At 53.3% G+C, this 26,489-nt stretch overlaps 1 protein-coding gene across 2 annotated transcripts in view; it reads right to left on the bottom strand.

Moving 5' to 3' along the window:
* Positions 1 to 260: 260 nt before the first annotated feature.
* The window catches only part of RNF43 (ring finger protein 43), a 61,156-nt gene continuing 34,927 nt past the window's right edge, over positions 261 to 26,489 (bottom strand). For both annotated transcript variants that reach the window (XM_027704959.1, XM_027704960.1), the window contains exons 3-10: positions 20,037 to 20,159; positions 14,880 to 14,954; positions 13,377 to 13,508; positions 12,781 to 12,882; positions 11,963 to 12,118; positions 11,331 to 11,433; positions 9,376 to 10,905; positions 261 to 3,386 (exon numbers count right to left, since the gene is read on the bottom strand). In XM_027704959.1, the coding sequence (XP_027560760.1) occupies positions 3,343 to 3,386; positions 9,376 to 10,905; positions 11,331 to 11,433; positions 11,963 to 12,118; positions 12,781 to 12,882; positions 13,377 to 13,508; positions 14,880 to 14,954; positions 20,037 to 20,159 (2,265 nt within the window). In that variant the 3' untranslated portion in view covers positions 261 to 3,342. The remainder of the gene's footprint in view (positions 3,387 to 9,375; positions 10,906 to 11,330; positions 11,434 to 11,962; positions 12,119 to 12,780; positions 12,883 to 13,376; positions 13,509 to 14,879; positions 14,955 to 20,036; positions 20,160 to 26,489) is intronic.

Raw genomic sequence — 26,489 nt, 5'->3', positions numbered from 1 at the left:
CCCCTAACCGGTTCCAATCCCGATCCTGGTTCCAATCCCAGTCCCGATCCCGGTCCCAATTCTGATCCCAATCCCAATCCCAGCCCCGGCCCCGATCCCGGTATGATCCCAGTCCCAACCCCAATCCCAGCCCTGATCCCGATCCTGGTCCTGATCCCAGCCCCAATCCTGGTCCCAATCCCGATCCCGCTCCCTCCCCACGGGCGCCCAAAGCTCCCCCGCCAGCACAGCCCCAATAACAAATGCAGGCAGCACGCTGGTACCTGGATAAATATATTAGTAAATAAATATATTTCTGAGCACATCAGCATATTCACACATCTCCGTGTGGATCGGACATAAATACACAGTTTGGCATATATATAAAACGTATTTTCCTTTTTTTTTTTTTGGATTGTTTTTGTGGTGGGGTTTTTTTGGGTTTTGTTTTTGTTTTTTTCCTGGGTCATAATTTATTCCCAAGCCCTGAGAGCCAGGACAGACTCAGCAAAAAAAACAAACTAAAGGAGAAGCAACAACAACAAAACAAACCGATATTCACATTTCCGAAGGATCTGAAGGATCTGTGTAGGAGGGGGGATGTCCAGCCAGCCCGGTCGTGGATCCCAGCTCAGGGAGTGGGAGCTCCTGGGAAAAAGGGAGTCCCTGGGGAAGGGCTGGGCCTTTGGTTGGGACAGAGAGACCTTGGGATGCTCTGGTTTCCATCAGTTTTCAGCCTTGGATGCAATGAAGGAAAATGAGCTCTGCTTCACTGCTGGGAAGCTGGAGAAATTCCATGATGGAGCCCATGCATACTGAGCACTCAAAAGCATCACCCAGAAGCCAGAGGTACAGGAACTGTGAGGAGCCATTCCCTGTTTTCTCAGATATTGCTTCTTCCCTTCCTGGCAGCCAAGGACAGTCATCCATCTACTGAAAAGGATCGTAAAACTCACCTTCCCAGAGGGTTCCCCCCTCTCCTCCCACCTGGGCCCCCACCAAGGCAGACCTGCAGCTGAACAAGGCCCACAGAGCAGGACAACATCCAGCAGGGCCGTTTCTAGATGAAAAGGAGCAGCAGCATAAGGTCAGGAAAGGAAAACACTTGGAAGCAGGCACTGCCCTGGCACCCTGGTAATACTGCAGTGGGGAGTGGAGGGTGCATCAGTGCTCCCAAGAAGCTTGGGGCTTGCTGCAGATTCCTTGTTTAGTTAGGGATAAGGAGGGAAAAGAGAGGAGGACTTTTAGACTGCAAGAGAGCCCACTTGTTCCTTTGAGCAGTGAAATGCATCCCTGGAAGCTCTCAGCCTTCTCAACTCCTAAAAAGAACAGTAGGAGCACCCTGACTTCATGGCCCTCCCCTCTGTGAAGTCCTCTGAGCCCTCCAGGATGGTCAAGGATGTGGGGAGCTGGTTGAGACAAGCCATGGACAAAGACCACAAGAAGCCAAACAGGGCGAATCTGGATCTGCTCCTGGGTATTTTCCTCTAGTTGAAAACCGACTTCCCTGCAAGGGAGAAAACATCTGAGCTTGTGTCTTCTGCCTGCAAGAAAAGCCTGGAAAGGTTTAAATGTAATTCTGGTGAGTTCTTTGATGAAAGAAGTGCTCTACACTGAAAGGTCCTGCAGGGGCTCAGTCACAGGAGACAGGGAAGGGAATAGCAAGGGAATAATGAAACAGTGCTATTGGCTGATCACTGACTGTCAGGGGCTGATGAGCAGCTGGGAGAAAGATGCTTTTTTTCCAAGGATTAAGGGCAGCAAACCCCATAAAAAGCTTTCCTCACCACAAACGAAGGCAGAGGCAGAATTATCCTGAACTGGGACTGCATAGCCAGTGTGCTCTCTCTCAAGCTGGAGAAGCTGCTGCTGATTCAAAGGAAGACACAGGAGAGCTGCTGAGCACTGAGCACACGGGGAAACCTGTTCCTACCCCACGTTTCAAACTGTCAGGAGTTACCTTCAGCTCCAGTGTTGTATCCAGCAGTGTTTCCCTGTCCTTGGGAGCACTTGGTGCCATATAAATGTGCACTTCACGTGGGAATCTGATTCTTTGGCCTGATTGATCATTTAGGGCAATGAGCTCGACAGGAATTCCCTGCTGTTTGGAAGCTGTTTGGGTTTTATATGTTTTGAATTTGGCTTGAAGGTCTGCAAATTATGAGACATAGGAAATAAGAACTAGTGGCATCCAAAAAAACCCCCAAAACCTTCCACAAATGGGAGGGGGGGGAAAGTAATAAACTGGAGCCTGATGATTTCTCAAGTTTTCTCCCTGCATCATCAAAATGTTGGAAAAGACAGAAGGGTATTCTGAAAAATCCCTTCAGAGGATCATTTCAGGTGTCTCAGAAATATGAAGATAAGGCTGGGTGATGGATGGGGCCCTGCTCTGCATTTATTATGGAGGCTTCTGCTGGGAATTTTTGCTGTGTCTTGAGGCAGTGAGAGAGGAAGCAGCAGGAACCACGTGAACTCAAGGATTTTCCACGACTCCTGTGATGGGGACACCTCGGGTTTGAAATATGCTCAAAAAATGAGTTGCTCTTAACAAGGCTGGCCATGACACCTAGTTTGAGGGTGGGTGGAGGAGTTAGAGGGTGAGTGAGAGACTTGTTCACATTGCCAGATGAGAGGTTGGATTCTTTGCAATGGAAAGAGTCTGACCCAGCTCCTTCCCAGAAATGCTGACGTTGTCCCTGTGTCTTCACCTCTCCTGCTGCTGCCAAATGCAGGGAATGGCCGAGACGGCGTCAGCTGAGGGGCACTGGAGGGATCAGAAGTGGTGAGAGCTGTTGGTTTCCACTGGAGTCAGAAGCAGCACCTTGCAGGGCAGACCTGTGAGCGGTGAGATGGAGAATAGCTTGTTCCTGTGCCTGAAATAGGCACGGAAAACTTAATTGGAGAAGTCTGGCTTTTGACCTAAGTGAGGAAATGAAGTCAGGAGCTACCAGGCCACAGAAAGTCATTTCTGCAGCTTTTGGTCTCGAAGGCTTGTTTATTTTTGAAGTGTTTAGCAAAACCTTCTGTGGCATGAACATGCCAAAATAGCAGCTTGCACTCCCTCGCTGAGCTCTCCCGCTGGTGCCTCTGCCCAGCCCACGCAGAGGTGCCACAGGGTGACCACGGGCTGCCTGTGCCTTCAGAGAAGGGGGCCTGGAGAGCACAGCTCTGTTTGTGGGATTGTTGCAATGTGGGGACGTGTGAGGAGACCACAAGTGCCCCACTGCTGTTTGCAGTCTGTGTCTGGCGGGGCCGGGCTGGGCATCGCACGGTCCTGTGCAGAGAGTGAGGTGTGAACTCCTCCTGCTGAACATCTGTGTCCACTCCAGCTCCCAGGGAGCAAAACAGGCCAGTGTTTCATTAGACTGAGTGTTCATGGACATCCTGGACCTCCTCTTCAGATCCTGCATTCAAAGAAAAGGAGAAAGAAAAGTGTCAGCTACACCTGGCTGAACATTCCCGGGCTCTGCAGCTGCTGGGGCCTTGACCCTGCAAATACGGAGAACAGATGCTGCAGGGAAAGCCACTAAAAAAGCCACTAAAAAAGCCACTAGAACAGGCTCCCCAGGGCAGTGGTTATGGCCCCAAGCCTGACAGTGTGTTTGGATAACGCTCTCAGGCACAGGGTGGGATTGTTGGGGTGTTCTGAACAGGGCCAGGACTTGGACTCGATGATCCTTGTGGGTCCCTTCCACTTCAGGATAGCCCACGATTCTATGAAGTTTCTCCCAATTTCTCAGAGGGAATTTTCTGGCCATCTCCCAACCAGTTTATTCCTCTAAGGTAAAGTACAATAAAATGCAAAGTTAAGACATCAAGCTACTCTTTCAGAAGAGGCAGGCTAAGGGCACAGTCCTCCCCAGGACTCACATCACTACTGGGTGTTTGCTTTTGAGGCTCTCTGATGTTTGTTCTTTTCAGAAAAATCTGTACAGCTAATTGAAAAAATTATTAGGAACATAAAATAACACTCATTCATATCACACACAGAGCCAGGCAGCACCTTCCAGGGTGCACCAGAAACTCCAGACAACAAAAGCAGAGTGAGTGATGCAAGACAGGGATGGCACAAGTTTCACAGTGTTCAAGAGGTTGCACAAATTCCTTCTGAGTCCCAACCAAGCTTAGGCTCTTCACCAGCCCCCTCTGCCTGGTGAATTATTGACAGGGAAATGCTCAGCAGTTTATTTTGAACCATTCAACTCAAGGGCTGCCTAAAAAGTGCACCCTGAGTCACTGCTCCAGCCAGCCCCTTTCTCTCCAAGTGTGTTCTCTCCAACTGCCTTTTGTCACCCACACCAAATGTCTGAGCCTGCCCAGAGCTCTCACACGGGGTCAGAATAGCCCAGTAAAGGCACACAGGCATTATTTTTCCCATTTCCCTTTTCCTGAGTGTTCCTGAGATCCAAAGGAAACAAATGCCTATCTAGAGGTTCCTAGAGAGCAACTCAAAACAACTTCTCACAACAGTCACAGCAAACCCTGGATGGTTATACAGCAGCAGTTGTAGGAGCAGAGCCTTGAAAAATAAATATAGGGGAAGAAAACAAACAAGTGAGATTCTGCTTGAAAAAGGTAGCTAATTGACATGGGAAAATTAATGTACATGGTGTTTTACATGAACATAAGTATGCAGGCCAAAGTACCTGAAGACAGAGTTGGAGGGTATCAGACATTTGCGATTTGAGTCACCAGCACATGGAATAAGCCACTTCCAGCAGCTTCCCAGCTTCAATCCCTCTGTGATCAGATGCTCTCAGCCTCAAACAGCATTACTATAGTATTTTCTGAAAGCTGTGCCTGTGTAAGTGTCCCCTGTTACACAGACAGAAAGGAAGGCTAAAAAAGAAAGGAGAGGTGGGAGAACCTCGGCTGCTGGACTGGCCATGGGGACCCACCCAGGGCAGTGACCTGGAGGAGCACACCTTGGTGACACCACAGGGGTTTTAAGGGTGGTCTTCTTCTACCTCTAATCCCTTTCCCTCTCCCTGGTAAAGATCAAAGACGTGACATGAAAGGGAATGGCTGAGAGGATGAGCAGGAGAGGGAGGGGAGGGGGAGGACGCCCAGAGTGCTGCAGGGGGTGAGGTTTCCCAGGGAGAGAAATCAAGAGATTTCATCAGCCTGTGCTGGGAGTAATCTGGCTGTTCTGGGATGCCATCCGGGCGTGCTGGGGCGGTTTAGGAAGCCATCTAGCTGTAATTCCCTGCCAGTTGTCTGACTTCCCTTAAAAGGATCCATCCAGCATTGTTCAAGGATTGATCCTCCACTGGCACAACTCCCAGGTGTAGTTTCCCAGGCAAGAGAGTAGTCAGGGATGTATCTGTATGCAAACCCCACCAAGACAGGCTGGTGGAGGTGCTCGAGGAAGCAGCACAAACTCCAAGATCACTCAAGTCTCTCTGGGATCATCTGCTGCGTTATTCCCTGTCACGCCAGCACATGGCACTGCCAGCACAAGTGGAGTTTCTCCAGGGGCTGTGGATCAGGATTCAGCCTCACCTGGCAGCTGGGCGAGGTAAGCACACACCTGGAGGCTGCTGCATCCCACAGCAGCACCAGCAGCTTCTGGAAACCCTGGTTTAGGGACTTCCTGAGCCGGGGGGTGTATTTGCATCTCTGCATTTGCCAGCTCTTGATCTGGGCTCTCAAATCTATTTTACTCCTGGCACTTACATCCTCTGGGCAACCAGCACCAGTTTCACTACACACCATGTGTTGTCTTTTGGGTGTTTTAAAGCTTCTGTTTCCCGTTTGATGCTACCAATTACTTTGTTCTAAGCACCAGTGAGTCCCTCTTATCTGCCTTCTCCCCTGCTTTCCTGATTTCATATCCTCTCTTTCAGATCCTCTGCTAATCACCTTTTTCCCACATGAAAGTCTCACTATTCTTTGCTTTCTCAGAAAACCCCATCACTGCCATCCCTCTCTGCCTTTCTCCCAAACCTGCTATTTCCTTTTTTGAGAAGGGGTGATCAGGAGCTCTGAGCTCACCACAGGCTTATGCAGCTGCATAAAGGCACTTTCTGCTTGTCCCACATTAGTGCCCAGCCAGCTCCTAATAATAATTTGATTTTTACTTGGAAGTGGCTCTGCTTGTGTGGTGTTTTGTGCTCTTCCATGGGATTTCCCCCACCACTCTGCCCCCCACAGCTCAGCAGCAGGAGATCCCTCTGTAACACTCTTATCCAGCTTTAACACTGACATCCTGATGGATTTTATCTGTTACACACTCTGCTATCTCCTCTCCTTGTCCAGGATATTTATGAGCTTGCTGGAAGGTGCAGACAGTTGGAGAACTCCACTTTGCTCCTTCTCTGAGTAATTTCCCTCCATTAAGTCTGGTCCACACTTTGTCTCCTATTTTCTAACTAGTTATTTACCTATGAGAGCACCTTCCCTTTTATCCTTTGAGAGCTTCCTTCCCCTAAAAGATGTGCCAGGCCTTATCTCTCCCTAGAGAAGCTGGGGTGCCTCCTCCCCTGGTTTTCACATTCAGCCATGTGCCTACAAGTCAGCCCCTACATTTGAATTCTTAACAATTTGCTTGGCTGGAAAGTCAGGCTCATCATTCTGTGGCTTCAGCTATTTCCAGCTGATATTGCCCCCAGCTCTTCCTTCTGGCTCTGGGCATGGATAAGAGATTGCAGGCCACGTTCAGGATTTATCAGCTCTGTGCTTGAGCCCCGCAGGATGCCCAGGGGCTGAGCTGTACCCCTGGCAATTTGTTACTCTCCACTTTATTTCAGAGTCCCTCAAACTGATGATCTGATTCATGATGGATCCTGTACCCCCTGCCCTGTGCAGGGTGAGAACCTCCCCGAGCGCTTCCAGGCTGATCACTAATGCAATAAATTCAGTTTGTTCTTCCGCTCTCCCTGCACTTACAGCCCTTGAACATCCCTCAGACCTGTGTTATTCCCTGGATCTGCAGAGCCTCAGGCAGCCTTCTCCCTTCTGATGGAGCTGGAAATGTTTGCATTAATAGTCCCTCTGTTTTTCACAAGCTGTTCACAGAAATCTTCCCTCGTGTGCCTCTCCATGGCTCTGCACTTAGCTTGGCATCCTGATTTCCTTGTCTTACCACACCTTGACTCTGGAAGAACAGCTTCCCAGTGCCCTCTCTGCCCTGCTGCTTGGCCAGCCCTTTCTGGGGCTTTAAATGATCCCTGTGCCCCAAAGCATCTTAGTCTTTTGACTGCTTCTTTCAGAATTATTATTAAAAAACTCTCATGTCTCTGTAGGCTCCTCTTTATAGTACACATAGTGTGTTATAACCCAAATGCCACCCTCCTTCTACTTAGGGGCAATTGGGGATTTTTGTGTCACTTGTCATCGGACTTCACACTCTCCTTAGGACAGAGTGTCCCTCCCATGCCACCAGAAAGACACACAATTCTCCTCTCTGTAATTTCACCTGGGAATTACAGGGTCCTGCTCTTTGTTTTTCCTCTAAACTGGGTTTCTGAAGAGTTTATGTCAAAACTTTAATTTAAAGCTGGGCTTTCTAATTCGTCCATTTATATTTTTAGCCTTATGCCATTTATCTGGAGGCATTGATGCGTTTCTTCCTTGGTCTCCTTGTCTGTGTTCTGTGTCCTGTTTACATGGGACTGTCTATTGAGATTGCTCTTTGCTCTTTTTACTTGGTCTCTACTGACTTCCACCTTTCCCAAGATAAAGCACCAATGTGATTATAACTCAGAGGTTATGTTATGTCAACCAACGTGTTTTCAGCCTGGTGGCTTTTCTGCATAAGCCCTGCACAAGCTTTCTGCTCTGCCCTCTGTTCCTAATAAAGCTAAATCCTAAATCTATGTATTTTCTCAGCCTTACAAGGAGATTCTGATCTCTGGCTGGTCCTGAAAGCATCCCCAGAAGCTACTGCAGACAATTAGAGCCACAGTGCTTTCAAACACATCGGTCCTTCCAGCTCCAAGAGAGAATGAAGGCTGGGTGTGCTTGGCAAAGCAGCTGGCACTGGCTCTGGGTGGGGGCCAGAGAGCCTCAGGAGGTGGGCACAGACTGAGGCCACTGGGACCACCTCCAAAGAGACTTCACAGGCATGGACCTTGCAATGCCCTGGGCACGGCAGCACCCAACATCCCTCTTTAGGTGCACAGACTCCTGCTCTGGGGGCTTGGGGACGCCTCCCAGGTTCAGGTAGGAGCTCAAAGCAACTCCTGAGCAGCTTTCCCTGAGCCAGGAGGGCTCTCTCCATGTGGAAGCCCCTGCTGTCATCCCGGGAGGGCATCAGCACTCAGAGCTACCCGTGAACCAGAGGCACCTCTGCACTGCTGCCTCTTCATCTCTCCGAACAGCAGCATCCCCGCGGGCCTCCCGGATCACTCCTCTGCGGTGTCAGGCACTTCTGTGCCTGGGAAAAAAATCTGTTCCTGGGAGTCTGGGAGGCCGGAGCGCCGCGGGGAGCCAGGCCCGTGCCCGTCCAGCCCCCCCTGCCCTGCTGCCCCCGCGGCTGGAGCTGCCCCGGGAGCCTGGGCGTGGAGCGGGGCTGGATAGACGAGCAAGGGGAGGAAGTGATTATCTCTGCGGCACAATGGGCACGGTGAGTCACGAGTTTAGGGCCAGTGTTTTAGGAGAAATTAGGCAGCCAGATCTGTGTTTGGTATCGAAATCAAAAGGATTTGCCCGAGGAGCTGCAGTGAGTCAGTGGCAGGGGGAGGAAGGGAGCCGGGCTCTGCTCCCAGCCGGCACCTGCCCGGGCTGACGTGCAGGTTGCTGTGTTCAGAGGACCTGAGAGAGCAAGACCTGGGAGCTAAACTCGGGTTCTTTCAAAGAGCCTCGACTCAAAGGCATTTTCCCTCTCTCAGTGAGAGATGTGCAGCAGTTAGGCAAAGGGCCAAACTTTAATTACATCTGATTTCCAAAAGACACTAAAAAGCAACTCCCACGCAACAGAGGCAGGTGAGAAACGAGGGATGTGCAAATCCATCAACTCATTGAGTCTGTTCTACTACCACCCGCCACACACACTTCCTTCCTCACTGATTCCAGTTAGCTGGGCTTGGCTAGAACAACTGGAGCCCAAAAAGCCTTGAAGATAATGACTCTTGAAGATAATGACCTGGATTGGTGCGAGGACACTGAGAAACGTGGTCCCATCCCTCCCTTTGGGAGATACTCCAGCTGCTGGAGATGTTTAGTTAAAATTAGCCACCTTATTTCTCATTTGCAGTATTTTAGGGTTTGGTGCACTCATTAACACACTTGCTCATCATTCAGGCCACCATCTCCAGGCAGGTGAGCCCTGAAACGCTCCTGCTGTCAGTGCTTCCATGGGGAAGGTACCAGGTGTCCTGGCATCCAGAGCTCCTTCGGCAAACCCCCCTCATTCACCTGCTCCCTGCAAGGAGAGGAGCACACCAGACTTACCCTGCCCACCCTGCTGGGACGGGCAGTGCAGGTGGAGACTCAGACTGTGTCTGTGGGTATCTGTCCCTGAGAAATCCGCAGGAACCGGGCGGGTTCCCTCCCGTCTCGACACCCCCTCCTCCTGCTTCCTCAGCTCGGAGCTGGACTGCGGCACCAAACACTTCCAGAGCGGCCGGGAGCCGGAGCCACTGGGCAGGGGAGCGCTTGGGATCAGGGGCTGGACCTCGGGAGAGCAGCGGGAGCCACTGGGATGGCCGTGGGGAAGGTGAGTATCGCAGGCTTTGGGCAAGGCCGAGTCCTTGGGCAGCAGAGCAGGGTTGGGCTCCAGGGAACACTTTCTTTTCCTTCGGTGATGCCGGCTCTGTAGGCTGTGTCTTGGGGGCAGCAGGGCAAGGGATGTGCCAGCTGCTCCCGACTGTCTGTTGGCATCTACACTGAAGTCCAACCTGTTTGGAGAAGCGGAGGGGGCATGAGGGGGCTCCCGGCCTTCCTGGGGACAGGCTGGCTGTCCTGCCAGAGCTGCCTCCTGCAGCACAGCGCTGCTTTCCGGAGGCTGCTGGCAGTGATGGCTCTTCTCAGTCCTCTTTTGTGTCCGAGCCCCGTGGAAGCCAACCTTGGCCCCAGAATAGCGGGGTTTGCGTGGCACAGGCCCCTGCCCGGCGTGCCCGGGGGGACACTCTGTGTCCTGTCGGTAGTGGTGGTGCTGGTGGTGGTGGTAGTGGACGTGGCTGAGCACCTGGGGCTTGGCTGGAGCAGCCCCCCCGGGCACCATGAGGTCCAAGGACCTGGGCCGCCTCTCCCTGGGCGGCCGCAGCGGCTCCTGGCCGTGGTCCGTGGCGGGGCCCTCGGAGCTGCAGTACACGAAGGGATCGTAGTCGCTGCTCAGGGAGCTGCGGAACGTGGAGCAGCTGCCGTGGATGCCCTGCAGACTGACGTCCGTGCAGTTCAACATGGAGTCGCTGGAGGAGCCGTGGCAGGGCCCCGAGCTGGAGTCGCTGCCCGGCCCGTCCGCCAGGTACCCGCTGTGCTCCGTCAGGTAACTCTCCCCGGAGCCGCTGCTGTTGTGCTGGTGCCCGTGGCTCACCCCCCGGCGCAGGGCGGGCGCGCGGTGCTGCTTCTGTGCCAGGGCTGCCTTGAGCCCGGGGCAGGGGGGCTGGGGCTGCAGGGAACACGTCCTGTGGGGTGCCAGCGCCTGCCCACATGCCGAGGGCATGGGGAGCTGCTGGCCCAGCAGGCCCGGGGCCAGCGGGGACGTGTGGCCGCAGGTGAGCAGGGAGGGGGCCGGTCTGTAGGGCATGTAGTGGATGGTGTCAAAATCCAGCTGGGAGAGCTCTGGGGAGTGGAAGAAGGGGTTGCCGTGGGCTGGCTCCGGGGGAAAGCTCCTGAGGTTCCTCTGAGGATACGGGTGTGGGAGGTGGTAAAGGGCATGTCCTGGGTGCTGGCGGAAAAGGTGGAGTCTCCGTCCAGGCTCCATGTCCTGAGGGGCCAGCCTGGAGCTGGCGGCCGGGACCTGGTCCGTTGAGTCTCTGGCTGTGGAGAGAGAAGGGAGCATCCAGCACATGTCCCACAGCCCAGCTGTACCCCTGGCACCAACTCCACTGCCCTCCCACCACAGTGCCACATCCTGCCCGTGTCCCACAATTCCTCATTGCCACCACCAAACAACCCCGATGGTCCTGCACACCCAGTGCTTTCCCTGCTGCCCCCCTCCCTTGCCCACAGGTCCCAAGACTGGAAACCCCTCCTCTTGGTGCAGGTCCCAAGCTCAGCATCCTGCTGTACCCTGGGGGGCTCACACACAGGGACCCCTTTCCATGGACATGCCATCCCGTACATTCCATGCACAGGGACACGTGGAGCTGCTGATGCATCACCCATGGGTACCTGGAGCTCCTGGTCACAACCCCTGCACCCAACCCTGTGCCTGCCCAGAAAATACTGTGTCTGAGCCCTACCAAGAATATTGAACATGCAAAGGGGACACGTGTGGTGTTGCTGCAGCCAAGGGTCAACACATTCCCGATGGAACTCGTGGGAGCACGAGATGATCCGCAGTTCCTAGAGAGAAGAGGAGGAGTATGAGCAATGAGAACCATGATCCAGGACCTGGATGGGTCCTTCTTGATGGAAGCGAGCCTTGCAGGATGGAAAGATGTCTCAGAGTGAGGGATCTGCAGCCCAGCTGTGCACAGAGGAGGCTGTGCAGTAGCTCAGGTTCTGCTCTGGGGTGTAAATGTCCGGAGAGGTGAAAGTCCTTGGGAACAGGGAGGTTTCAGGCCGGGTGCTCTGGAGCAGCAAACCCCACTTTTGTCCCGTTGCTTCAACACGGATGTTTTATGGACATTTTACCCAAGAGCAATGGCTGGAGACGTGCCTCAGGAGATCTGAGTGACTCCAGCAGAGACAGGGCTCTTTTGGCCAAGGGGCAGGCAGACTCCATGGATGCTGGCGCTTTCCCAGCCCTCAGGAGGGCTGCAGAAGGAAATATCACCAGGGCCTCCCGCTCTTGCCACGCTCAGCTCCTACCACCAATCCCACCCGGGAATTTTGGAGCTGTGGTTGCCCAGCAGCCCTGCCCACATCCTACCTGGCCCTCGCTGAACTCCTCCAGGCAGATGGCACAGACTGGGGCGGAGCTGCAGCTGCTGGCCGAGTCCCACCGTGACGCCGGGCGGCACCGGGGCTGGTACCGGCGCGTGGCCAACTGCCCAATGGCCTGCAGGGTCTGCTGCTGCACGGAGTCCTGAGAGAGAGGGCAGGCTTTCAGGACAGGCCTTCCCTTTCCAAAATGGGGTTATCAGGAATTTGGGGATGCTACTCATTTCCAGAGGTGGCTTCCTGTCTAACCTGACTTAGCCAGGGTAGGCTTTTGTCACCAGCAGGAGACAGCTGGCTCTGGACATTCAAAATCACTCAGCAGTGCTGAGTTTTTGAGCCCCAAAGGATTGTCTCTCTACAGGAAAAATGGGATATTCTCATATAGGAAAATACATCTGACTCCAGGAAGATGATTAGAAATTTCTTAATTTCTATTAAAAATATTAAACCATAGAACCATAGAATTACCAAATGGTTTGGGTCAGAAGGGACCTTAAAGCTCCTCTTGTTCCAACCCCCTGCCATGGGCAGGGACACCTCCCACTAGACCAGGTTGCTCCAAGCCCCGCCCAACCTGGCCTTAGACACTTCCAGGGATGGGACAGCCACAGCTTCTCTGGGCAACCTGTGCCAGGGCCTCCCCACCCTCACAGGGAAGGATTCCTTCCCAGTATCCCATCTAACCCTGCCCTCTGGCAGTTTGAAGTCATTCCCCCTTGTCCTATCCCTCTCTGCCCATTTCCCCAAATCCCAAACAATGTCTGCTCCTGCCTTTTGTGTATTCCTGTTGCTGCAGGGGGTCCCTACCTGAGTCCTGTTCAGTTGGCACTTTGTGCGGACAACGAAAATCAAAACGATGACGACCACGGTGCTGACCACGGTGAGGAGAATCCACACGTCGTAGTCTGGCTGTTGGATAAAACAGGAGAGAAATTACTCTTGTGTGGCAGACTTGGGAATAAGAGGCTTGGCAGGGGACTCCCAATCTCTTCTGGCCCATCAGCCAAGCTCTACCTCTTTGCTCTTTACAGGAAAAGGAAAAAAGGGTTCGGCCTTTGTTTGGACGTCCCACCAAGAATGGAAAATCTCTGTCTTGCAGCACCTCAGCTCCCCCAGTGCCAATGTTTAAGGCAGCATAAGATGAGAAAACCAAGGCTTGGTCTCCCCTGAAGAGACAGAGAATCCCCTCACCTCACTCGTGGTGTTGGAGCAAAAGAAACTAAATAAGCTGAAAGTGCTTTTGAGCCTTTATCTGCAGCAGGTCATCTGAATGCTACAGACAGCTCCTGTCAAGGACCCTGATCTCTGTCCCTTGGGAGCAAAGCTCAGCAGCTCTGGGAAAGCCCTGTGCCGTGGCTTGGGAGGGAGGATGTGGGAGGCAGTGGGAATGGTGTGTGTCTCACCCAGGCTGGTGGCTCCTTGACCTCTATCTTCACATGGGCCTCTCTGTTCTTGTTCACGACGCCCATGAGTTGCTCGGCATCATGGCCCCTGATCAGAACCACGGGCTGGCTCAGACCTCTGGGCTTCCTCAGCTGCAAAGGAACAAACACAGTGAGAGCTGGTCCAGAACAGCCTGGAAAAGGACAATCCTGGTCCCCTAGGCACATCTGGTTCCTCCTCATGCTTCTTGCACACACTTCAGAGACTGATTGCTCCCCCAGATCTGCACTATCCCTCTAGGATGAATCAGATTGAAGCTCCTCCTCTTGTACCAACTTTCCAGCATTGGGAAAATACTCATTTTTCCCTGCTGGTGACTCCTCATGCCCAGCTGGACACTGTTTGGTGTCTCTTGAGCTCCTCTTCAAGCCCCTGTGCAAAAGTTCTTGGTGTCTCCTCTTCCCTGTGGGAACTGCCAACAGCACTGCCGAGTGCTGCCTTCCCACAGAAATGCTTCCTCTGCTCTTCCTGTGAGACCCATCCAGTTCCCCTCCTCCCTGAGGACATTCTGGTTGTTCCTGGTCATACTGGCACGGGCTGGCTCAGCAAGTGTCCAAGCCTGCTCCCCTCCAGACTGACCTGGACCAGGGTGGCCATGGGACCCGCTGAACACTTCCCGTGCCCTGGGTGGGTCTGGGGGCACCCAGAGGTGGGTGCCTGGGTCTGGGGACAGGGATGTGAGTGGAGGTGCAGATGGTCGTGAAGACCACGGAGGCTGCAGGGTCTGAGTTGTTGAGAGTTGCCACTCTTGGCTTTGGTATTGCAGATGGGGAAGCTGGAAAAGTGGGATCAGAGGCTCAGGGGGATCAGAGACTGGGATCTGAGCAACCCTGGAGTCACCTCATGGATCTGCACTCGCTGCTGCCTTTCTCTGGCATCAAAAATTAATCTGTAAGTGCATAAAAGAGCCAGGAGGGATGGATCCAGCAAGGAGTCAGCCCAGAGTTTGGATAAGCTCAGGCACCAGCTCCCCTGTCTGTCCTCAGTTGAATGCTGAATGCTTTTCATTATCCCTGGAATATTTGGATAGGGAACCGATTCCATTCCAGAGATGACAGCAATGCTGGGGGAAGGGACCTTTGGAGGTCTCTAAACCTGCGCCAAGAGCGTTGCAGGGAGGGCTGTGACTTGGGCTTGAAAACTTGAGAAGCCACCTTTCCCTGGAGGTAAACTGGGCTGTCTGGAGTAGATGGAATTGGGAAATCCATGACTTCCCAAGAGGAAGCATCCAGCTCCTGGCAGAAAAGCTCAACTGACCAGATAATGTCCCCTGAGAGTGTGGATGTGCCCTGGAGTGAAGGAAAGAGGAACCGACTCTTCATGGGTGAGTGGGGTAAGGGCCAACATCCAACACCAGCTGGGACCTGGGACTTTCTGCTGGTGGCTGGTGGGTCCTGATGGACACATTTTGGGATGTGACAGGAGCACTGTGGTTTAGCTGAGAGTATTAATGAGGTCTGTACCTGATCAGCAGCACTTTCATCATCAGTAATGTCAAAAAGGATCGCACGGGCTCCACGCTCCCCCGCCAGCTTCGCCTGTCCAAAACAACAGAAGCTTCAGTGGACACTCTGCACTGTCCCCTGTGTCAACACCCGCCATTTGGATCCATGGCTGCCTCCCAGGCTCTTTGCAGGGAAAAAAGCACCTGCTTAGACTGAGGAAACCATTTACACTTTGATTCCTGTGCTTGTGTTGGGCTGCAGTGCCCACTCCTGCCAGAGCTCTGGGGCTCTTTCTCCCTATGGTTGTGGAGATGAATTAGTTGGTGGCCTTGCAATCACAGCAGGACACAAACCTAAACATTCCCCAGCTGCCCATGCCATGTGCCCCTTTGCTTCAGAGCTGGATTTGCTGGGGAGGGATCTGCTGACCTACACAACCTTCCCATCCCAGGACAGCAGAATCCTCCACATCCCACCTCTCACCCATGAGGCATCTTCACTGCCCTCCTTTGGATGGCCCTGGGCTGTCTGAGGGCCTGACTCCCACACACGCTGCTCTCCGTGGTCCCTGTCCCTGCACTCCCCAGGGAGCAGCTCAGGCAGTGCCCAGGCTGCAGATCTGCTCTCGGATGAGGAGCGGGATGGCTTTCCACAGCTCAGCTCAGAGACCCACCCAGCTGAGCACACATGCCACCCTGGTGAGGTAAAGCTCACTGCCTGGGGACCTCGTGGGGTCACCCACCTCCTCCCAGCCGGCCCTGGGAGCCCTCCAGGCAGGCAGAGGCAGCCTGGGGAGATGGAACGTGAACAGAACGCAGGGCTGGGCCGCTCTTACTCACGCGGAGCCCTTTGATCCTGCGTCCTGAGCCTGTGCAAACAGGGAGCAGTTCACCCTCTGCAGGGCCAAACCCCAGCTCGGGGGCCAGAGGTCAGAGCTGCCGCTTCCCAGCTGCAATATCAAACACAGGGAGCCGGCTGGGCCCAGGGATGGGGCATTCCTGGCAGGGAGAGCAGCGGCTGAGCGGGATCTGCTCCATCCCTCACACACACAGAGTCACAGAATGTGCTGAGCTGGGAGAGACCCACAAGGATCACGGAGTCCAACCCTCAGCCCTGCACAGGCCCAGCCCCAAGAGTCACCCCCTGTGCCCCAGAGGATCAGCCAAACCCTCCCTGAGCTCTGGCAGCCTTGGGGCTGTGCCCACTGCCCTGGGGAGCCTGGGCAGTGCCCAACCAGCCTCTGGGGGAAGAACCTTTGGCTGAGATCCAACCTGAGCCTGCCCTGACACAGCTCCAGCCATTCCCTGGGTGCTGTCCCTGGTCCCCCCAGAGCAGAGCTCAGTCCCTGCCCCTCCTCTGCCCCTGCCCAGGAAGTTGGAACTGTGGTGAGGTCTCCCTTCAGTCTCCTCAAGTGCCCTCAGTGCCCTCACACGGTGTCAAATCAAGGCCCTTCCCCATCTTCATTGTCCTGCTTTGGACACTCTCTAATGGCTTCATAACTTTCTGATATTGTGTCCCCCCAAACCGCCCCAATTTTGCAAGTGAGGCAACCCCAGGGCAGAGCAGAGCAGGACAATCATGCTCACAAGTGCTGGTCACCTCCACACCCCTCGTGGAGGAGAAGCTGGGGGCACCCAGAGGGTGTGTCTGGGTCTGGAGACAGGACAGGGATGTGAGTGGAGGTGAAGATCATCAGGAAGGTCACAGGGGTTGAAGGTTCTGAGCTGCTGATAGGATTCGACACCCGTGGGTTTGCTGTACCAGATGGGGAAGTTGGAAAAGTGGGATCAAGGCTCAGCTCAGAGCAGGGATCAGAGACTGGGGTCCTGCCTGGGATCAAACAATCCTCATTGTTTGCCAGCACTGAAGAGGACTTTCAGGGATTGACTTCCACCTGTTGGAGCCAGTCAGGCTTTGATGAACGAACAGTTCTACAAAGATTTTATCCTGCTAAAGACACCAACAACGGGGCAACGAACAACTGAGACTGGACAAGTGAATGTTCCCAACGCCTTTCTGACTCCTGTTGCAAAGGACACAACTTCTGGTGACCAGTGACAGGACTCAGGGAACAGCCGCAGCTGGGGAGGGTCAGGTTGGATCTCAGGAAAAGGTTCTTCCCCAGAGGCTGGTTGGGCACTGACCAGGCTCCCCAGGACAGTGGGCACAGCCCCAAGGCTGCCAGAGCTCAGGGAGGGTTTGGATGATACTCTCAGGGACAGGGTGGGATTGTTGGGGTGTCTGTGCAGGGCCAGGAGTTGGACTGGATGATCCTTGGGGGTCCTTTCCAACCCAGCATATTCCATGATCCTACATGATTCTGTTCCAGCCATTCACAACCTGCTTGCTGCCATCATTTTCTGAGTGTTTGCTGTCCCTGTGCTGGATCCCTTCAGCCACAGGGCACTGCCAACCTCCTCTTTGAGGACTGAAAGACTTTTGGTGCAAATATGTATTTACAGGATGATTTCAGAGCTTTCAGCAACAGCTGACAGCTTTCTGTCAACCAGACTTGCAATCCACTCAGAAAACAAACAAACAAACAAAATTATAAATGATGCATCAGAAAGAAACATAAATCCCTTTGATCCTGGTGGCATTTTCCATGCCTTCCTCTCCCCAGATGCCCTCCCTGCTGATTTTAGCTTTGGATGCTGAAGCAGGGATTGAATTTAGGAAGCAGAGGAGAGCCTCAGGTGGCTGGTGGAGCTCTCCTCGTGCCGGGCTGGCTGTGTGCAGGCTTGGCTGGGTGACAGCTGAAGCAGAGGTTATGATAACACTCTGCACATGGCTATTTTTATCATCATTGATATAGTGCTGCAATTCCACATGCAAAGCTCTGCCACAAGACGCACATGCCAGGGAAACGAGGCTCCTGCTCCAGCAAGAACCAGCCACATCCCACAGCTACAACCCTGCTCCTGAGGAGGGGAACGGTCCAGGGATTTTGAGGAAGAGACCTTGGCATTCCTGCCCACGGCGGGGGGGTTGGAATGAGATGATCTTTAAGGTCTCTTCCAACCTCAACCTTTCTGTGATTCTCTGATCGGAGTGATGTTGGAGGGAAGGAGCTTGGCAGAAGCTTCAGGAGGATGGAGAAGTAGCCAGACAGGAATTGCAGGGAGTGGAGTAACCAAGATACAAGGCAGAGCCAGGGGATATGGCCATCTGCTGTATTTCATGGCTAAACTACTCTTATTTGTGGGAGAAGAGCTGTGAGCCTCCCTAGGAGAGATCCTGGAGCAGGAATACCTGAAGGATGGCATCCAATGTCATGTTCAGCTGGATCTCAAGCTCCAGTGTTGGATTTGGCTCTGGTAATGGAGCAATGATGACTGATGGCCAGGGAACTGTCCCTCTGTCTCGTTATGAACATGGCAGTGAACTGAGGGGTTTGTTTGCTTTGCAGGGTTAGTGGTCCTGGAGAAGGGATCAAGGTGGATGACCACAGTGCAGCAATGCACCATGCCTTGTCCTCCCTGTGCCAGCCTGCCTGAGCTGATGCCAGGACCCAGTAACACACTGGCACTTCCAGTGCTGTGATCAGTCTCAAAGATGAAGGTCAAAACCAGCAAAAAAGTTTGAATCACAGAATGGTTTGGGTTGGGAGGGGCTTTAAAGCTCATGTTCCAACGCCCTGCCATGGGCAGGGAACATCTTCCACTAGACCAGGTTGCTCAAATCCTGGCCCTAAGTTTTTAAACCTCTTAGGTTCTGAAGTGGAAGTTGAGTCTTTGCAGCTGCTCCTCCCTCCTGTTCACACTCCCCCCCTAGCAGCTGCACTGACCAAACAGCCATTCCTCCCCCATTCCCTGCATCCTGGGGCATCCATGTGGCAGCCTGGGACCACTTTAACATGATGGACACGTTTGGATGGACACAGGAGAGCTGGAGCCACCAGCTGTGCTCCCTGGGGCACCTGCAGAGCCCTCACTCTAGAGCCACAAGCTGCACTGGAAGCCCTTGGGCTCCCTCTTTATCACACCATCCTCCTGCATCACTACACCCACAGGTGGGACCTGGACATTTTCCAGGTGTGTGGGGACTGTCAGCATGTCCATAACTCCTGTGCCAACTGCTGCCACCAGCTCCAGAGCAGCAGCCAACCAAACTCAGGCTGAGCAACCCAGAGAGGGAGGGGCATTGCTGCCTGGCTGCCCACGCAGCTGGGGGGAACAGCCCTGGGGTGGCAAATCCATCAGGGCATCACATCCCTTCACTTGGTTTTGCTGCCACAGCCTCTGTGAATCAAACCCTGCTGGGCAGGAGCGAGAGATTGTTGCCTTCCCTCTTGAGCTGAGCTGCAGGGAGCGTGGAAAAGGATCCTGTCCCCATCCCCACCCCGTCAATCCCAGCATGGAGCAGACAACAAGGTGGTATCCCCTGAATACAATCCAGGTAAAGCCAAAAAGGGGGTCTTCATGTTTGTACAGTGCTTGTGGAAAATAGCCCAACATTCAGTACGGAGACAATCAAAAGAAAAGCCAATGTTTGCCTTATTGGTGCAGCTTTATCAGAGACACAAAGATTTTAAGGCTTAAAATGACCCTCGTTCCTACCTGACTTCCTTATTACCAGAGAATTGGACCAGTGAGCTCAGCTTTTGGCACAGGAACTGCTGCTTCACTGAGGTACCCAATCCAAAGAGGTCTGAGGTCTCCCAGGGGCCCAAACTGTTCATGAGTTATGACCCATCACTAGTTCACTGGTCTGCTTTTGCCTCATTGCTCAGCCCTGATTCTTCTTGTGCCTCATCCAGTGAAGTGTTACAGGATTATTTTTGAAGACGGAGGCACAGGGGACGTTTTCTGTGTCCGTGTCTTCCCACAGGACAGAGGACACAGAGAAACACAAATTCCTCCACAGACCATCGAGCAAAACTGGAGGGGCACGAGGCTGCTGGGAAGTAAAGCATGAGGGATGGTGGGATAAGGGAGAATGTCACACCTTTTACAAAGCAGGCAGTCCAAAAGATGGAAGGATGGGTGTTGGGGATGGCTGGCACAGCGTCTCTCCCAAAGGATCCCTTCTGCCAAGGACCCTGCTCTGCCCTTGTCCTTTTCTCTACTTTCCAACAGCTCTTTCCCACCTTGCTGCCTCCTTCCACCCTCCTCTTTGCTGCACCACGGGTTTCACTTCCCAGGTTGGTGCCATTCAGGGCATTTTGGGACTCACCTTGTTAGCCAGGGACAGGCAGGGGTTGGGATCCCGGTCTGGCTGTTCCAGCTTGACGATGGTGATGAATCCTGACTCGGTGTGTTCATCCTCACTGGTGTTGCACAGGGAGAGTGGGTGGGACTGCGGGACAAAAGCAAAGGAGACTCAGATCTTGGGGCTCAAGCCCACTCTGCAAACCCTCTGGACCCACCCAGAGGTGTAGGACCCCCCTGCACTGGGCATCACCACCCTGCTACATCCCATGGCCCTGCCTGAGCCAGCAAGGCTCTGAATGCCACAGAAGCCAGGTCACTGCCCAAGTTTTGGTTCACAAGGAAAATGTCCCAGAGAAAGGTGGAGTTCCTGTCCCAAACTGCACTCAAGAGTCACAGAATGGGTCAGGTTGGAAGGGACCACAGTGGGTCACTGGTCCCACCTCCCTGCTCCAGCAGAGTCATCCCAGAGCACAGGGCACAGGATTGTGTCCAGAGGGTTTTGGACTCCAGCCCCTCCCTGGGCAGCCCGTTCAGTGCTGCCTTTGGTAGCACCAAGTCTTGGGCATCAAAACAAGAACAGGTCTTAGAAAGACATAAAAGCAAGTTAAAATCATCAAATCCTAAAATCACAGCATGGGTTGGGTTGGAAGGGACATTAAAGACCAGATAGTTCAAATGTCTAGTGCAAATGTCTGTGGTTGTGGGTTTGTATCCAACTCCTAATCACCTCTGTAACTGCTTAAAACAAAAGTGAAAGTGAAGGATTTCAGTGAAAATGAAAATATTTTAAAGTAAAAGTTCATATCCTTTTGTCAAAACTGGTCTAGTGGAAGGTATCTCTGTCCATGGCATGAGGTGGAACTGGATGATCTTTAAGGTCCCTTCCAACCCAAACCATTCTGGGATTCTGTGACTTCAGACTCAAGGACACCAGAGAGAGTGCAACTGTACCAAGCCCAAGCATCATAAACTCTGGAAATCCAGGTTTTCAGGGAAGAAATGCAATCTGTTATGGCTTGGGAGCGCCCAGGGAAGGCTCCCAAATAACCCCCTGCTTCCCTGGAGCACTGACAGCCGCTGTACCCACCAACACCAGCACAGCATCCAAGTGCCCTGGAAGTGTTTAAGGCCAGGTTGGAGCAACCTGGTCTAGTGGAAGGTGTCCCTGCAGGACACTCCTCCCTCCCATGGCAGGAGTTGGAACAAGATGGTCTTTAAGGTCCCTTCCAACCTAAACCATTCCATGATTCCATGATTAATGATAAAATGATAAATACGAGCAAGAAGCCAGGCTCCTGCAGCTCCAAACGAGTGTGGAGAGCAGATATAAAATGCTGGTGGCTCTTCTGGAGGGGAATCCAGGTGATAAATCTGGAGAAGACCTGCTGAGGAATGCTGATCCCTGCAGCTGAGACCCTTCCCACAGGGGTAGCTGTGCAGGGAGCTGTGACAGAGCAGTGGCCCCTCGTTATTCTGTGCTGGATCCCTCACAGAGCAGTGACCCCTCGTTATTCCGTGCTGGATCCCTCACCAGACACTGATCCTGCTGAAGGCTTAGCCCAGGTGCCTTCCTGAGCACCCTGCAAAGGTGACCAGGGGCAGCTCAGGGGGACACAGGCACCATCCACTCCACACTCCACTTGTCTCTGCTCCAGACCCCTCTTCCTACCATCTCCTCTTCCCATTTGATGCAACTCCTCCAGCAGCAAGGCCTGGTTCTTACTGTGGCCATCCCAGAACAGCATTTTCTTGGCACTCCACTGCCCCTGGTCCCTTGGGTGAGGGATCCTGGCTGCACATGGTCCTCACAGGACAAGAGGAGACTCGAAAAAAAATCTATGGCTGATGTGGAAAAACAAATATTAAGTGATTCCTCAATGCAGAGGACTCGTGCCCCATGGGTGGCCCTGGCTGCAGAGTCAGGATCCCTCTCTCCCTCCTGGTCCCAGGGTTTGCAGATGGACTCAGGCACTGCAGGAGGGAAGGGTTTTGCAGGAAGAGCCTTCCCCCCTCTGTGGTGGGCTGGGGACCTCTGCAGCACCCACCGCCACAGCCAAGGGGCCACCTCTCCCCACAGAAGCTTATCTGATCTAGGAGACAAGGGACAGCCAAAATCCAGAGAGAGGGGGTATGTTCATACCCAAAATTAAAGAGGTCTCACGCACGTTGTCTAAATCCTACCGCTGTCCTGATCCCATCCTGATCCCGATCCTGATCCCACTCCCACGGGCTCCCGATCGGCAGAAGGGCCTAGATGGGCATTCTGCTGGACCCCACAGTGCTGCTCCAGCTGGGGCTTCCCTGGTGGAAGTCACAGCACTGCTCTCCCAGGACTATCCCTGCCTGGCTCTGCACAGGCTCCTGGGATCCCAGTGGTGGGTTGGGATTAACTGGCAGGGTTTGGACTCAGTCTTGGCTGACCCAGCCCTGCAGCTCTGACTCTGCTTCTGAGACACTGTGAATGAGGCCTGTGACCCCCTGGCTTTGTCATTCCATCTGTCTCTGTCCCCACATCCTTCCTGTCACCCCCTCAGCAGGGTGCAGAGCTCCTCCCCACCCCTGTGTTCTTGCTACTACCTTTTAGTTTTCTTGTTTCCTTACCCTATGGCATCTCTATTTTCAACCTTTTCTGTCCACACCACCGCTCCTACAATACTGATTTCCCCTTTTCTAACTTCTCCTTGCCACCTTTCCCACTTTTGTTCCCACTAGACCCACTGCCTTCACACCAGCCTGTCCCAGAATCACTCACAGGTTACACTGAGCAGCAGAAACACAAGGAGAGGTCCTGGGGAACCAGGCATGGAGAGGTGCCAGATCCCCATTTGGGACCTTCAGGTATAAAACAGCAGAAAAAGAAAGATGACCCTGAGAGGTCACCTCGCCCGCTTTGCTGCCTGAAGGCAGGATCAGCCAGACCTAAAACATTCCTGAGAGACACTTGCTCAACCTGTTTTCAAGACCTCCAGAAAGGGAGACTCCTCACCCACTCCAGGGCTCCCTTCTCCTCCACACTGCAAAGTACGTTCCAACGCCTCACTGGAGACAGTTTTGCTCCAGTCTGAGCCTATTAATTCTCACTGAATCAATCATGCCCATTGAAAAGAGATTATTTGTGCTTTTTCTCCCCCCAAGAACCCTTTAAACATTTCTGTTCCCCCTTCTGTTCACCAAGGAGACCTCAGGGACAAGGGCTGAAAAAGGACACGGAGAAAGTCCTCAGTTTTCTCTGCAAGGGAACTCAGAGCATTTCCCACCCTTCCTTCATGGGGGATGAGTCAAAATTTGATTTGATCTGAAGTGGCAGGAAAAATGTTATAACCAACCCAAAAGGTTGGCATGGAAAAGACAGGAAGTGAACGGGACAAGGGAGTGTTTACCAAAGGGCTCAAGAAAAATCCTGGACTAAACTGGGAAAACTCATCACTACATGGACCACAATCCCAGAAAAAATGCAGGTAGCAAATACCAAACTGAATTTGCAGAAGTTGAGAGCGATGCAGGGGATGGCAGACTGATAATCCTGACTTCCCAGCCAAAAAAAAAAGAGCCAGGTAAAAAACCCAGGATAATGAAGAGAAGGGAAGAACTAACGGGGTTTTGGAAGAGGAGGGTGATGGTTCACAGAGCCACAGGGACACCCCAGTCACCAGATCCTCCTCCCTTGGTTTTCCCCAAATCTCAGCCTGACAGGAGGGGGGAGCTGGGGGGGGTCGGGCTCTGCTCCCAGGGAACAAGGGACAGGAGGAGAGGGAACGGCCTCAAGCTGTGCCAGGGGAGGGTCAGGTTGGACATCAGGAGGAATTTCTTCCTGGAAAGGGTGGTCAGGCACTGGAAGGGGCTGCCCAGGGAGGTGGTGGAGTCCCCATCCCTGGAGGTGTCCAAGGAATGACTGGAGGTGGCACTCAGTGCTCTGGGCTGGGGGACAGGGTGGGCATCGGGCACAGGGTGGGCTCCATGGGCTGGGAGGGCTTTTCCAACCTCAATGATTCTGTGATTCACGCTGTGTGAATGCCTTTATTCCTGGAAAAGAGAGGCTCTTCCCAGTTTATCTAAACTCTCCAGCTCTGTCAGCTGAACAAAGCCCCTCTGACACCAAGATCAATCCTCTCTACCCACAGACACAGCAGCAGGAATGACAGGACACTACCACAGGTACAGGAGATACTGCCAGGGGGCCAGAGCTGAAAAGTGCTGTGGGACACTGCTGGAGGGACATGGGAGGATGAGGAGGTACAAGGCAGGGAGATGAAGTGGATGTTAACCATGAAAAAGATGGAAATGGCTGTTTGGAAAAGGAAGAGAATGGCAGAATGTTTCAAGGGGCCCGAGGACAAATTGCCACTTCCATGACTCCTGGGCACGAAGCTTGAGGATCAGGATATGGGGCTTTTTAATGTACCTACATGAAGTTTCAAGAGCTGTTATAAGAGCAAACACACCTTACCCACATGTGAGTCACAGACAAACACGTTCACTGATAACAAATGCATTATTCTTAGAGAGACTCAGGTCCTATCTCAACGTGCAAACAGCTCAGACAACCATCCGAGTCCGCTGAAGGAGTGGCCAGAGGCAGGAGAGGAGACAAAGGACCTACAGGGTGCCAGTGCAATACTCCTGTGCCTGTGCCCTGACATGTGCTCATGAGCTTCACCACCTTTGGCCTGTCTCAAGGGTCAGAAGTGCCCGAGGGTTTGATACAACAAATCAGTCCCTAATCAATCAGTGACTGTGTTTCCGCCTCCTTTTCATCACTAAGCTGGTGAGCAACAAAGAGAAGCGCTGAACCCAAGAGGGATGTGCAGGGTTAGATGTTTAGGTGAAGTCTGGATCTTTTCTGTCGCTCTCTGCAACAGGAGGGGGGAGCTGGGGGGTCAGGCTCTGCTCTCAGAGAACAAAGGACAGGATGAGGGGAAATGGCCTCAAGCTGTGCCAGGGAAGGGTCAGGTTGGACATCAGGAGGAATTTCTTCACTGAAAGGGCTGTCAGGCATTGGAAGGGGCTGCCCAGGGAGATTGTGGAGTCCCCATCCCTGGAGGTGTCCAAGGAATGACTGGAGGTGGCACTCAGTGCTCTGGGCTGGGGGACAGGGTGGGGATTGGGTACAGGTTGGACTCGATGGTCTTGGAGGGCTTTCCCAACCTGAATGATTCTGTGATTCTATTTGCACAAGCATGGCCATGGGGTTGGAGAAACTCTCATACCCACCCCACTTCAGCTCTGCTGAAGTTTGCTCTCCTGTGGGCAGAGAGGTCCCACACAAGGGCAGTGGTGCCACTCCTGCTGGCCCAGCCACCACGAGGGTTGTACGGGCAGACAGGGAAATCTTTGGCCAAGTTCCACCACAACGTCTGGTTAAACCGTCTCTGTCTGGTCCACACATCCATTCTGGAGTATCAAAGGCACGGGAGGTTCTCTGGTCAGCCCTGACTCACACCACTAAATGAAAGTAAAGGCAAGCTGGCCCAAGTCACGGGAGAACAGCTCACGCTCCTCCGCCTCTGAGCACACTGCAGGCAGTCTGGACTCGAAATCCATGGACAGCATCCAAGCCATGCTGACCTGTTCACCTCACGCACCTCAGAGGGCTCAGCCTGTCCCCACTCTGGGAGATGCTGCCACTGAGTGGCACTGACCCTCCTACACGTGACCCTCTGCTCTGTGCTGACAGCGGTTTGGAGGTTAAAGCTGCTCCACAGAACTCACACAAAGCCTTGTCCCTCAGCAACCCTCAACACACTGGTAAAGTCCAAGCTGTACAGATGGCCCAGCAAGCCCAACGCATCCCTCCAACCACTCCAAGCACAAAGCTCTCCTGTGCCCTGGCACCAGCTCAGGGGTGGTACAGACATAGGAGGACTTCCACAACTCATCTGTCAAGCAGGAGACAGCTCTGATCCTGAAAGCAGCTCTGCAGTGACGGGCCAGACACAAAGACTCACCCAAACCCAGATCACTGGGGTATTTTTCCTCAATCACAATGGGTTTCAAAGTTAAAGCCTTGAAAGTAGACACCAGAAAGAGCATTCCTGCTCGTCCAGAAAGGAGAAAGAAGATCTAGAAGAGCAAACACTGACAAGGGAATTCTTCTGGGGACAAATTAGGCCACAACATCTTCTGAAGCATCACACATGTCCAGGAGGGGTGAACTGCTCCTGGATGCAGAGCAGAGGGCTCTGCAGAGGTTCATGTGGGCTAAGGAATTCTCCAGAACTCTCCTGAAGGTGAAGCTCAGCAGCAGTGTTACCTCCATGAGTGCCTGGAGATTGCAGGGCCCTGACATGGACCTAAACTCCCATTGTGGCCTTTTCTGGAGAAACCAGCAATGGTCCAGGGAAGCTTTACCTGGTCATGAGTGAAACCCTTGTTAGGATTGCACATGGAGCTGCGATCACCAGGAAAAAGCTGCAGGAGGGAGATGGGCTTGGAGGAGGGAGCCCAGGGCAAAGCCACAGGCAGGAGATGGGCTCAG

Source organism: Neopelma chrysocephalum, unplaced genomic scaffold (assembly GCF_003984885.1).
Source record: "Neopelma chrysocephalum unplaced genomic scaffold, ASM398488v2 Primary Assembly neopelma1_299, whole genome shotgun sequence".
NCBI lineage: Eukaryota > Metazoa > Chordata > Aves > Passeriformes > Pipridae > Neopelma > Neopelma chrysocephalum.
This window is presented reverse-complemented; position numbering and strand designations above follow the sequence as displayed.